This window comes from Mizuhopecten yessoensis, unplaced genomic scaffold, assembly GCF_002113885.1.
Source record: "Mizuhopecten yessoensis strain PY_sf001 unplaced genomic scaffold, ASM211388v2 scaffold3537, whole genome shotgun sequence".
NCBI lineage: Eukaryota > Metazoa > Mollusca > Bivalvia > Pectinida > Pectinidae > Mizuhopecten > Mizuhopecten yessoensis.
Window position 1 is genome coordinate 145,468 of NW_018405094.1, and position 14,185 is coordinate 159,652.

At 37.2% G+C, this 14,185-nt stretch overlaps 1 protein-coding gene across 1 annotated transcript; it reads left to right on the forward strand.

The window, feature by feature from the left end:
• The first annotated feature begins 1,337 nt into the window (after window positions 1–1,337).
• On the forward strand, window positions 1,338–8,427 carry LOC110447614 (heat shock 70 kDa protein 12A-like). Its single transcript, XM_021493415.1, has 5 exons — window positions 1,338–1,424; window positions 3,568–3,876; window positions 4,989–5,207; window positions 6,376–6,529; window positions 6,932–8,427. Exons 2-5 carry the CDS (start codon window positions 3,571–3,573, stop codon window positions 7,987–7,989), a joined length of 1,737 nt encoding a protein of 578 aa, XP_021349090.1. The 5' UTR covers window positions 1,338–1,424; window positions 3,568–3,570; the 3' UTR covers window positions 7,990–8,427.
• The last annotated feature ends 5,758 nt before the right edge of the window (window positions 8,428–14,185 follow it).

A 14,185-nucleotide genomic window follows, 5' to 3' on the forward strand; every position in this document is an offset into this window, starting at 1 on the left:
CACACAGATACAGATTAGTACACGTCTGAACCTCTCTAACAAAGGTATGTCTCTCCCTTACACACAGATACAGATTAGTACACGTCTGATCATCTCTAACAAAGGTATTATCTCCCTCCCACACAGATACAGATTAGTACACGTCTGATCCTCTCTATTAAAGATATGTCTCTCCCTCCCACACAGAGACAGATTAGTGTACTTATAATCATCTCTAACAAAGGGATTATCTCACTCCCACACAGATACAGATAAGGACACGGCTGATCCTCTCTAACAAGATATGTCTCTCCCTTCCACACAGATACAGAGTAGTACACGTCTGATCCCCTCTAACAAAGATATGTCTCTCCCTCCCACACAAATACAGATTAGTACACGGCTGATCCTCTCTAACAAGATATGTCTCTCCCTTCCACACAGATACAGATTAGTGCACGGCTGATCCTCTCTAACAAACGTATGTCTCTCCCTCCCACACAGATAAAGATTAGTACACGTCTGATCATCTCAAACAAAGGTATTATCTCCCTGCCACACAGATACAGATTAGAACACGACTGATCCTCTCTAGCAAAGGGATGTCTCTCCCTTACACTCAGATACAGATTAGTACGCGGCTGATCCTCTCTAACAAAGGCATGTCTCTCCCTCCCACACAGATACAGATAAGTACACGTCTGATCCTCTCTAACAAAAGTATGTCTCTCCCTTACACACAGATACAGATTAGTACACATCTGATCGTCTCTAACAAAGGTATGTCTCTCCCTCCCACACAGATACAGATTAGTGTACTTATAATCCTCTCTAACAAAGGCATGTCTCTCCCTCCCACACAGATACAGAGTAATATACTTCTGATCCTCTCTAACAAAGGTATGTCTCTCCCTCCCACAAAGATACAGAGTAGTATACTTTTGATCCTCTCTAACAAAGGTATGTCTCTCTCTCTCCCACACAGATACAGATTAGTACACGTCTGAACCTCTCTAACAAAGGTATGTCTCTCCCTTACACACAGATACAGATTAGTACACGTCTGATCCTCTCTAACAAAGGTATGTCTCTCCCTTACACACAGATACAGATTAGTACACGTCTGATCCTCTCTAACAAAGGTACAGTCTGTACATACATACATTCATAAGACGTAATTTAAGCATGTTTAGATGCACTTACATAGATTTTCCTATTTTATTTCCTCTAGATAATAAAAGTAAAGCAATAACAGGTAGAAAGAAACGCTTTCGTATCTTTCAATTTAAAGGGAAATTTACGTGCTATTTTAGCTATAACGATTCGTGGAAATGACGTTATCTCCATTTTCCGGAATAACCCCATGTATATAAACACGCATTAAGTGGGAATTACTTCCTGGTTGAGGTACACAGGTGTGAAGAGGAGAACAGCGCCATATATCGGTAATTTACAACTGACATATCGGCATATCATTATTTGATTAATAGCATATATTTATATTATGAGTAAGTTATGTAAAGTAGTAAATGCAACATATATATAAGTACCAAAACATTAATAACATTCTGTCACAACCAGTATTGAAAACAATTCCTATGTTTCGCATACCTAAACCGAAAGTTAGGGTTAGAGCAATACAAAACATGCTTGTTCATGCGAGATATTATACGTACTAAAAATTACATTTGTGTTATATAACACACACAAGAATGGTAACATGTGTCTCTCTGTATCTTGATTGTTATACGAGACTTACTCTTTACCATACCCAACTCGTCCTTGGCCATGTGACCTTTCTGTTGACAGACATATATTCGCTCCACCGAACATAAACAAAAATGAAACTCGGTAAAGTTGTCTTTGTTTTGCTGAAAAAATGACATTTGTGACGACTGTTTCATACATATTGTCTAAGTATGTGGATAATTTGGCCCTGTAATTGTTGAGTCTACTGATGTAGGAGCTTTTACTTCGAATAAATATTCCAAATGTGTTATGAACCAAACAAAATCGTACAGCATAACGCTAATAAGGAAAGGTTACGTTTTAATTCCTTCTTTTTATGCACAAAGGCGTTTGACATATGAAGGATACATGCTACAAAATATATTTACATAACCAAATTAAACTGCACACTTGTGTGTTCAAGTCATGAAATCTGAGCTGCCCTACATTATTCAAAGATAAGAAAAATCGTTCACTAACGGATAAGCTGACCAGCCTTTAACAGCAGGTAATAGAGCATGGTTTTAAGCACAGCATATACAACTCGAGGTACGCTAAGCATGATAAGCTTAACTCAAACTTCGGCAAAATATTTGTGGGTCATGTTTTCAACGTCCATTAAGTGTTTTTGCAACCACATGTGGCACTACCCATGCTGTATCCCGTTTATTCTAGGAAAGTATGCAGGTCAACCACCATCTAAAACATAATTAAGTATTCTTTATCACAGTACGATTAAAAATAACGTAAACAACCAATGTTTGATTGTATGCTGTACTTTCCATATTTTTATCGTGGCGACATTACATATTTATATATATGTAGATGATGACTAATGCTTTTTACCACAGATAAAAGCATTTTGGCAACCTTCGTTTCCTAAATTTCAACTGTGGTTGATGATTCTGTTATGGTTATTCGACCCTGGACCTGCAATTCTAGTTATAACAAGCTTAACTACTAGATAAGGAAATCCTGTTATTCACCCATGAAGTAGACGAAATAGACAAACCTGCTTACGAATGGTAATAATTTAGAAATAATGAATTAAAAACTTCTTAAGTTGCGAAGTGAAAATGCAATGCTTTCAAGTCAATTTATTCTATGGTTTTTGTAACAAATAATGTGGTAAGATTTTATAACATTTCTTGGAAACACAAATCGCTATTTTCAAAAAATCATTTGATACTATATTCGCATTTGGGAAAATTAAATAAGTTAGTTGATAGGAAAATAAGTAGTAGCTATAAGTTCCATAAAGATCTTGTAATAAACAAATGTAAAATGTCATGTTTACGGGGTTTATGTATTCATATCGAGTACAAAAACAACTCCCACCGTATTTACGGATAGGGACAGTGAATAACTTCACATGATATTTTATCTTAAGTCATCGACAAATGTTTTTGACACTGAAATGGACATTAAGACGATATCTGCAAATACAAAAATATGTCAATGTTTTAAATCGCTTCCAATAAACCTTAATACTAGATACATATACAGTACTGTTATCTCTATATTAAATGAGCAATTGGCAACTGTATAGCTGCATCGCTGACAATATGTCAAATAAACACTAGATATATATTCATTAAATCATCGTATCCCTAATTCGCAGGATCGCAAAAAAAACCTTTATATTGCCCCGCTGTCCATAAAAAAAAATGAAAAATAAAAATAAATATATTGTTGATAAATCATCAAGGCTAATAATGTTTTAAAATGACAATGACATTCTCCCGGAAGCTTACTCAAAGATGTATTGAAAAGTCACCTCTAAAAACTCTCCTCACGTAAACTGATATTTTGATAAGCTATTACTACAAAATGAAATCGAACGGATATTTTACTTACCAGACGATGACTTCCGACAAACTGCTAGTGGCTGCGATAGACTTCGGGACGACCTATTCTGGTTACGCCTTCTCTACAACAGCTGAATATAAGGACAACCCGCTGAAGATCCACTCGAACCAGGCATGGGTGGCTGGCGGCAAATCCTTACTCTCACTCAAAACCCCGACCTGTCTTCTCCTGGACAAAAACGAAAAACTGGTGTCGTTCGGGTACGAGGCTGAGAATACCTACTCGGATCTTCTTATGGATGACAAAGCAGCCGATTACTACTATTTCCAGAGATTCAAGATGAAGCTTCATCAAAATTCTGTAAGCTGTGATTATTGCATGTTTTGCTTGGTTTGGTATTATAAACGTCGTTATTTTATACACCAAATATGTGTACTTCGGGATATCCGTACCACTGCCATGCACTAGAACCCGATTTTGTTGAAAGGGCCATTAGCTTTGGTAAATCCTTTCTCAAAAGAAAATAATACCTTATGATTGTATGGAAAATGGAGAAAAAAAAAACAATAATCAATAAAAATGTTCTGATTAAAGCAATAATTAGACCGGAATTCGACCGATGTATTGACTACAGGATAGAATACTATCACCATTACTGACTGATCTACCTGGTCGACAGGAGTGTCCTGGCCAAGCTGTTATAAAGTTAAATCCAAATCGACATTAAGGGGTGATTACTGTATATACTGATGACTACAGTACAGTGGGGCAGCGATCCTTAAAGCATTTCTGTTATTCACAAACTTTTCTATACGAAAAATTAATAGAAACAAACACATCATCCCCCAGGCATATCATTCGTTTACGTGTATGAAATTAACGTGGTATTCTGTTTTATATTTCTTCGTAACAAAACTGCATGAAAATTGTTTGAGACTCAAATACATTCTGTAAGATGAAAGCTATCAAAAGAATTCGTTTATTACTATTATAATTAGCAAGAATCATTTATAGACGGGGAAAGCTTATGAGTTGTTTGGAAATTTATCTCTCTTTTTTTTTTTGGTTTTTAAGAATCCTTTCTTACATATGTTTAAGTCTTGAGAAAGCTCTCAAAAAGTATAAATCCATAACTGTTGAATGCTGCGAAGCATTCATTATAAGATAATATTGCAATACTTTTTGCTTTAAATTCCATATCCAGCTTTCAGCGAGATTGTACATCAACGAATAAACATCAACAATATGCTTCGATTTGTGATCGAATCTCCTCGAAAATTATCGCAAAAATATAGGCAACGACAAACAGGTAATTTACAATACATTTTTAACCTATGTTTAACTTCCTTTGAAGATGTCTGAATTACAAAATACCAAATATATCCAATACTAAGCATAAACATGTATACATTAAAAAGACGTTCTAAAAATCTAACAGTTTACTGTTAAACTAGTTTTCCCTTCTATTTTAGGATTTGTCAAAGTCTACCAAGGTAAAAGACGTCACAGGAAAGGCATTAAACGCATTGGACGTTTTTGCAAAGTCTATAAGCGCCCTGAAGTTACACCTGATGGGAACTCTGGAAAACCAGGCGACAGGCATCAAGCCAACCGAGATCCAATGGGTCCTTACAGTGCCAGCTATCTGGTCTGATACAGCCAAACAGTTTATGCGCTCAGCAGCTGAACAGGTATGAATCAAAACTAATATTTCATATTAAATACTTTGGGTTTGAAACATTTTACCATATCTTTCTAATTTGATAGCAAAGACGAGATTTGCCGAGTCCCTAACTAAAATATGCATTCAACGTTTGGTTTCAATAACCCACACTGGCCTGTCTACCATGGAATGTCATTTTTTTCGTTCACAGATACAACACAGATTTTTTTAATACAAGACATTAACCTAATATGGGTATTCTTCATCAGTTGGTCAAACGTGTTTTAGAAACGCGAAGAAGAGAACTACCTATTTTAAATTAAGTTCGTTAATCCAGAAAGCCAACAACAAGCAATTATTTACTGTACCATATGGGACTCATCCCTGGCACTAAGGTCAAACATTTACATTCGTGTCAAACGTGTTCAAAGTAGTGGTTTTTGTATTACCGTACCAGAATAAATTCCAGCTACAGGCTTACGGCCAACCTATCAAATAATCCATTAGCAAAGTCATCCATTTCGTAACGTAAGATAGTGGAATGAATACTAAGCATGGATATTAACATAGTAAATATTTACTGTACATCACTGGCACTAATGTAAAAAATAATGTCAAAATCTACCTATGACAAAAGTTTTACTGGTCATGTGTTTTAATGAAATTGAGCTAAATACAAAAATGATTTTAATAAAAAAAAAATATTCTAATTTCTTTTAGCCAGAAAATATATGTTTTTAAGTTCAAAATAGTGTAGTTATGATTTTTAGTTCGGAAGATCTGTCCTCATTTCGAACATTTGAATATTCACATTCAAAATTTAAAAAGTGTTATTTAAAATATTTCAAAATAGTTTCAGCTTTATCCAGCAGCGCACCATATTTTTGTAAACTATCACATCCCTTTCCTCTCTATTTGTATTTTGATTCTATCATTCTTTATTCGTTAATGATTTGAAATTATCAAGACAATACTCCTCTCAGTTTTGACATTCATCAAATCAAGTTATTTTATGCATCCCCCCTTCTGTTTCAATATATGTTTAGACCAATTTGATTTCCATTACTTGCCTCTTACATCACTAATGAGTCATGGAAAGATTACTATTTCCACATTTTACAGATGCATTCAAATGAGTGTATCTTAAATTCATCTTTCTATTCACACAGTACATTTTAATCTCCTTTCCGTGACAGGCCGGTATTCCTGGAAACCAGTTGAAGATAGCGTTAGAACCGGAGGCAGCCTCAATGTACTGTCAGCATCTTCCCCTAGACAAGCTGACTGGGGCTGGGACAGGTTTCTCCGTCACCAAGAAGGGCACAAAGTACATGGTGATTGACCTCGGAGGTAACTTTGTTATTACGCATAGCACTGTTTGACAAGAGATGCCTACCTTTCCGGAACACTGAATTTTGCCTTCTTTTGTCAGCAGTCAGCCATGTGTGTAATCATGGTTTCCTTCCTTTTGTACTGGTTCTCCTTTCTTGTTATTGGCTTTTGGTGTTGCCTTAAAATTTCATGCCGTGTAAATATTATCAAAGAGTATCGATTAATCATATAAGGACGGTTGTCAGAAAAACACCATGGGAAGGACAATGGGGTTTTGGTTCCATGAGATCAAAACAATAAATTCTTAACATGAAATTTGGGGTAGTATAATTCTACCATACACCCAATATGTAGGGTGTGAATGCAACATTTATCCATTTATTACATTTATTTTATACTTCTTCTAATGGCAATCTTCAGGAGGAACTGCCGACATCACTGTGCATGAGAAACTTGAGGGTGGTAAACTGAAGGAGCTATACAAGGCTAGTGGAGGGGCCTGTGGTGGTACCGCCGTCGACAGCAAATTTGTCCAGTCTGCGTTCATCAAGGTGGTAGGAAACCCCGTCATGACAGATCTGGCGGAACAGTTCCCAGGTAGCTACTTGGACCTATACAGAGAATTTGAGACCGTTAAGAGGACCGTCACGCCAACGAAAGAGGGCAAGGTCAACTTAACCATTCCTATTGTGGCCATCAATACTGTGATGGAGGATTCTGGGGAGACGTTTAAGGACGCCCTTGCGAAGAGTACGATGTCAGATAAGGTCTTGCTGCTTGGTGATAAACTCAGGATAGATGCAAAAATGATGAAAGAAGTCTTCTTCGGTGAGGTAATCAAGGAGATAGTCAAACATCTAGAAGATATCCTCAAAAGGCGAGAAACGAATGGGGTTTCAATTTTGCTACTTGTTGGTGGGTTTTCGGAATCACCAATGGTGCAGGCGGCCATCCGGAAGGCTTTTCCTGACAAGCGAGTCATCATACCAGACGAGGCCGGTTTGTCAGTGTTGAAAGGTGCGGTCATATATGGGCATACCCCGGAAACAATCACTTCCCGTATCATCAGATACTCATATGGGGCACGCATTGTACCAGATTTCAACCCTCGTAAACACAGAAATGACAAGAAATGTAGAATAGCCGATACAGATAGATGTCTCGATGTTTTCTCCAGCTTTATGAAAGCGGGAACATCTGTGCCCCTGCACCATAAAGAGATCAGTGGCTATTCCACCACAACGCCGTGTCAAACGAGCATGATGCTGAAAATATATCACTCTCCGGAGGAATCGCCAGAATACACCGATGACGATGACTGCGAACCCTTGGGAGAAATGGAAATCGAAGTGCCTGACCCATCAAATGAAGAAAGATCTTTGATTGTACTTTACGAATTTGGCGATACAGAGCTCAAAGTAACTGCCGTAGAGGAAAAGTCAAAGAAACCTTGCAGAGCCGAATTCAAACTTCTGTGACATCAGTACAAATAATATTAAATTAGTGTGGGCACACTTCCAAAAAGGATGGAGGTTGTGTCACTGTTTGGTTAACATGCGCACGCTTGCAAAGCATGATAGTACATTTTAAGAGTTTTATGATCACCGAATATGGCGTTTAGGCTTCGTTAACATATATAAAACAATATAGTTTACATGTAACATGCGATAGGGAACTCTCACATCCAATGGCCAAGTTCTCTGTTGCTTAATTACTGTGCCAGTTCAACGGAACCATATGCTACGTTGCTGGAGAAGCAAGCTTGCCAGTAAGGCAGTATTTCCCTGTCTTATTCCTTGACTGTTCCGGAGGGTCGGCACAAATCATTCGCCACTTGTATGGACGACAATAACTCATGGAAATTTAACAGAGGTGTTACATGTTACACTCTACAATAAATTAATATAAATAGCCAATCTCTAGTTTAGTTTAGTTATCATGTAAATTTACAAATCACCACTTGTAGTGTAGGCATATATCTAAAGTGATACTGGTGACAAACATATTGATCGCACACAAGGTTAAATGTTTTGTAATAATGTGAAGGCGCCGCAGAGCTATAGTTCAATCTTCCACAAGTATACGTGATTGTTTTCCTCGTAGTTTGAGTAATGAAACGTTTAACAGAAGACCACTTTCAATATGTTAAGTTATCGTCCTGTTGTGCGTCTACTGAAAGCACTATACAGCTTTGATTAGAAATTTATAGCACATTTTTATGTTTCAGATATTAAGAACACATATTCATTTAATTGAAAATACACTATGTTTTTTTTAGTTTTTTTAAAGGTGTCAGTAATGTATTAAACTGTTATACCTCCTGTCGAATTGAAATACATTATCCCAGGTAAAATGACAATTACGAACAATTTGACTAGAATTTGGTTCTTTTACGGTAACAATCAGAAAACGCTGTTATTTAATTTATTCCATCAGTTTGTAAAATCTGTATATTGTATATGCAAACCATATCCTAACCCTAACCCTAACCCTAACCCGTATCAATAGAAGAACTTTGAAAGTTCATGAATTATTGTAATCCCTTACAGATATAGCTGTCTTTAACAATCAGTAAAGAAGTGGCTATGGCACTACACAACCCTGTCTATGGTTATTAAAGATAGGTATTTGTAAACCGAGTCCGATACCAAAGGAAGAGTTGGAAACGATTTAAGATGGCGTCCGAATATTTGGTGTTTTCTTATAAGGAATATATCTTTTAGTAAGTTTTTGCTTCCTGTCATAATTAAATAAAAAATATTTCAGAACAAAGCAGAAAATAATATATTACCATGGCGAAGAAATATTCCTGACATGAACTCAATCGAAAACATCTGGGTCACATGAAAAACTGATGATAATACAGATGTTGACAATAAAGGTGTGCCTTCAGAGTGCTTTGCAAAGGAATTGGTACTCATAAGATAAATCGTTCTGTAAAGTACGTTATCATAGCACACCTAACAGAACTGAAGCAGTGATCAAAACTAGAGACAAAATATTAGTCTGAGAATGGTCGAAGGTATATACCTGGTGTTGAGGAAAACTAATCGAACGAATTCAATAGTTGTGTTACTCTGGCTGATGATATATCGGCTAATAAAATCTTCTCTTATTTTGTAAACAAAACAATGCGTCATCATTTATAATCGGGGCTGTATTTATGTAAGAGTTGATGTAAGATAGAAAAATCACACTACGAGACAAGTTGTTTGTGTCCGAATATAAGGAACTGCATAAAATAACAGCAATGCGTGTATATCAGTTATAACGTATACGATTGATTGATGTGATAGTACATCACATTATACTTTATTTTTTGATGTCGATTCTACTATAGCGAACCTATCTTCAGTTTCTATATTTCACTTTTCAAATATTCTTAAGCTATAAAAAAAATGACAAGTTTTAGAGATAGATTAATACAAAAGATCTTAAAGCTTTCTTACTTAAGGATTTCAATACTCTTTTGAAAATACAAATAGATATGATGAGTCATCAACGAAACAGCGGAATCGCTCCAGTGGAGATAAACATTGATTAACAAGTGAGATTAATTTTTTGTCCAATCAGACACTGTTTATATTCACTTAAAGTATCTTTGATATTTAATAAAAAGTCGGTGCAACCGGTGTTTTTTCTTCAATATACCGAATGTTTACAATATCGTGAGGTGAAATTTATAACTACCTTGACTTTTCAATACTCTAATATTTAGTGAATAAAAGGCAGTCTAGTATAATGAATACTGCCAAATAAATATTTTAGAATGAAAGGGCCTGTTTCCAGTAATATTAATTCTCCATAGGAGCCTGCCGCCGTATAATTTCTTATCTGGCTCAACTACTGTTTTTTTCTTTTCCGAAGAATAATTTTACACCTTTCCGACACCCAGATTTCATAATTTCAGTGAAAATGTATTTTTATAAAGTTGTCAATTTCAGCATCAAAGACATAAGTTCGTAAATAAAAGAAGGTTATCTCGAAATTGTAATTCGCAACATAGTATAAATTTCTTTTGATAAATATTTCCAAAACATCGTGTTTATTCATAAAACATAAAAAAAAATATTCTCGGATGAAAATGCACTTGCAGAGACACAATTATGAAGAAAAATGCCATAAAATTGCAATTTTCTCCCGTTATATAGTTTTGGATGCAAATTTCCATCAGAAAATCGGATAGAGCTTTACTTGTTTCATATGTGTACCAAAAATCAGCTAATTCCATGTGGTGGAACGTTCTCATATCGCCGCCTGAATGTGGTTGTAAATTGAAAGAAAAGGGGAAATGAGTAACAACCTTGTCTGAAACCCTATTATATAGCTTATTATATACAAACTTTTATATTGAATATCAGAGCGGATATTTTCATGACAGTTTTATGATGTGTAACGACTAAATAAACAGTATCGATATAAAGATTTACACTGAGGACACCCTGATACATGAATACTGTTCTATCTCAAGTTGTCCTCTTCTGAATTTTCTGATCGTGTGGCCTTGTACATTTATCCGTATCTTCTTGTCTTTGTCTATACGTTTACGGAATCATTGACTCGACGCTAGCTATTCTTGTCTCACTTTCCTTGTTTTATTGTCCCATCTCCAAAGCGTTGTGGCTCTGTCAGGGTTGGGACCCTGACTTGTCTCACTTTCTTTGTGCCTGCCGACCACGCCACATCGAATAGATAGATTATCCATATGAAATACTTTATTTTGTTCTAAGTAATCAATCAATTCTGCGCTTCTTGGAGGTATTGAATGTGATTTATTATATTGTCTTGTTATTTTGTGTAATTAGTTGTTCGTTATTTATCACACATTTTCGCATAATTGTACCAAACTACTAAGTATTAGCTGTTTACAGCAATCATCGGTGGCTTGCTATTTTGTTACTTTATCGACGCTTCATAAACCAATCGTTATTGTTTCAAGATGGAGGGTAAATGTGTTGGAGAAGGGTGTCAAGTATACTTCAAGAAACGTAGTGGCAATAAGAACAGAAGTGCACGCAATGTAAATAGTCCACAATATAAATGGCTCCTAGATACGCTGGTGCAACAAGGATTGATGTCAGCAAAGGAACAAGCACTTATTTGCCAGAAGTGCTACATGAAGTATCTTCGGAACAAAAATCAGCCTGAACCTGAACCCGAGCAGAACCAGGAAATAGAGGAAGAAGACGACTCCCCGTCCCATATCCTGCCGTTGCTGACCCTTCATGATCTTTTGAATGGATCATCTTCACACAAAAAATGCTGTCTCTGTCTTGTTACCTTTGCAAGAAATGGAACAAAATCATCAGTCTTACCAAAACGTGCAAGACATCACCTGATCTATTCACACAAACTGTGGTGTCCCACCTCATCCCGCGTCTGCTCCATTCACCTTATTGGTAACGACTTAGATCCGTCTACAGAGGTTGTCCTTGATGGTAGAGGTTCCTTGGAATCTCAGTTACCATCAAAATCGTCCGAAATCATTAATGACCTCCTAGAGGTGTCGCACGTCCTTTCACAGAACCAGTCTGCGTTTACAATAAGCTTTTCTTCTCTTGATGACTCGGCATGCATGGCCTGGACAGGTTGGTCCAAAGATCAGTTCCTCGAAATCCACTCGCACTGTTCCCCATATCTTTCATCTGGTATATATACCAAGACTACACACGATGCTCTATTACTGTTCTGGGTAAAACTGAAAACCGACATTTCCTGGAGTCAGTGTTCTTCTCTTTTTGGAATTTCCAAGTCAAGTGTGTCCAAAACTTTCCACTCCATAGTACAGGCATTAGACACATCGATAGTCCCACAATTTCTAGGTCCGGATCACTTGACAAGAGAACAGTTGCTCGGGCACAATACTGTCTTTTCAGAAGCATTTTTTGGAGATAAAGCCACTGCCATATTAGATGGCACCTATATTTATATCCAGAAAAGCTCCGACCACAAGCTCCAGAGAATGTCCTACTGTGGCCAGAAGAAGAGAAACTATCTCAAATTCATGAGCATCGCCTTACCAGATGGCTACATTCTGGACACAGTAGGACCATTCACTGGCAGCGAAAATGATGCTACAATTACAAAAAAAGTCATGGACAAGCTAGTTACTTGGCTACAACCAGACGACAACGTTGTCGTTGACCGAGGTTTTAGAGATGTCCTACCAGTTCTCGAAGCCTCTGGCCTCAATGCTAGCATGCCGTCATACCTGAAACCCGGTCAAAGTCAACATTCTGACGTCCAAGCAAATCTTGACAGAACTATCACCAAATCGAGGTGGATTGTGGAATCCTATCATGGTCGTCTGAAACACTGGACGTTCTTCCGAACGCAATTGGTGTCTAACAGCTTTATCAATGTCATCGAGGCTTTGCTTCGAACCGTCACAGCCTGTCTGAATGGTATTAGAGGACCGATCTACCAGAGATCTCCAGAGAGAGATGCCAAAGATAGGCTAATGGCTGAACGTATGAAGGACCGTTTGACAACACCGAATGGTTTAGCTCAGAGAGTCAAGACAGATCCGGATCTATCTAGACGGGCAAGGTCCGAGTTTGTCAAGATGGATGCATCTTCCGTACTGTTTCCCCGTCTCGATCTTGATTACTTGAGAACCATTACGTGTGGAACGTATCAGATATCTCTGGCTCCTGGTTACATCGCCGAACATTTAAGTGATGACGGAGACTATGAGGTGTGGCTTTACCAGCACTCCCCAGACCTTCTCCGATGTCAAATACATTCTCGACACAAAAGCCAAACGAAATATAACGTTTGGATACGGTTCACCGTTTCACCCGATGTTGAGGCCCCAATAAAGGACTACTACTGCCAGTGCCCAGTTGGAGAGAGAACGATGGGAATGTGTGCGCACATCTCCAGTATCTTGTACTACCTTGGGTATTACAGGACGCTGGAAAACCCTCGACCATTACAACCACAGGTAAAGAAATTCCGACAAAACTTGAAATAGTTTTCCATGCGGCAACGGAGTGCATATGTCGAAAGTATGTTTGGGGCTCGATATGAAAGATCCCCGTTACCATGTGACTAACCAAACTTATAAATATAGGTATTATACAATCGCCCGTAGCTATGAACACTCCCGTAAATGCGAAAACCAACCAAAATCATAAGGAACACGTTTTGTTTGTTGTTCTGTCTATTTGTCAGCCAATGTCTTCAACCACGGGGACTTGTGAAGTAGCCATCTTGGATTTTTTTTATGAAAAAGTGTTTCTCTCACTTTTTTTCATATCTGTGTACATATTCTCAACATACCGAGCAAATACTCTCGTTTTTTTGTTAATTATCTAAAGAAAGTCGAAAATCGGCAATTCAACCATAGGCTAATTCAACCCAACATTTGAAAATGTTCCACCACTTACATTTTGATGATTTTTCCTCTCATCAATAGCATATTACGTACTGTTTAATAGGATAAAAATTGGTTTGCATCCAACGCCCATAAAAGGGTGTATTCTCTAAAAAACACAGTTTTTGTGTCTAAAATGTTATCATCGAAAATGGCATTTTTGAGATTGTTTCTTCCATAAAACAGCCAAATGGCGCGATGGAAACATGATTTTTTGTCACAATCATGCCATGAATGTATTCTTTACGGTGACCATCATTTGATTAGATTTTCATTAATATTTTACATAACATGCA

Coding starts and splice junctions, on each gene's coding strand:
- LOC110447614 (XM_021493415.1), top strand. CDS start 3,571: ATGACTTCCGACAAACTGCTAGTGGCTGCGATAGACTTCGGGACGACC. Junction 3,877..4,988: donor TGAAGCTTCATCAAAATTCT/GTAAGCTGTGAT, acceptor CTTCTATTTTAG/GATTTGTCAAAGTCTACCAA. Junction 6,530..6,931: donor CATGGTGATTGACCTCGGAG/GTAACTTTGTTA, acceptor GGCAATCTTCAG/GAGGAACTGCCGACATCACT.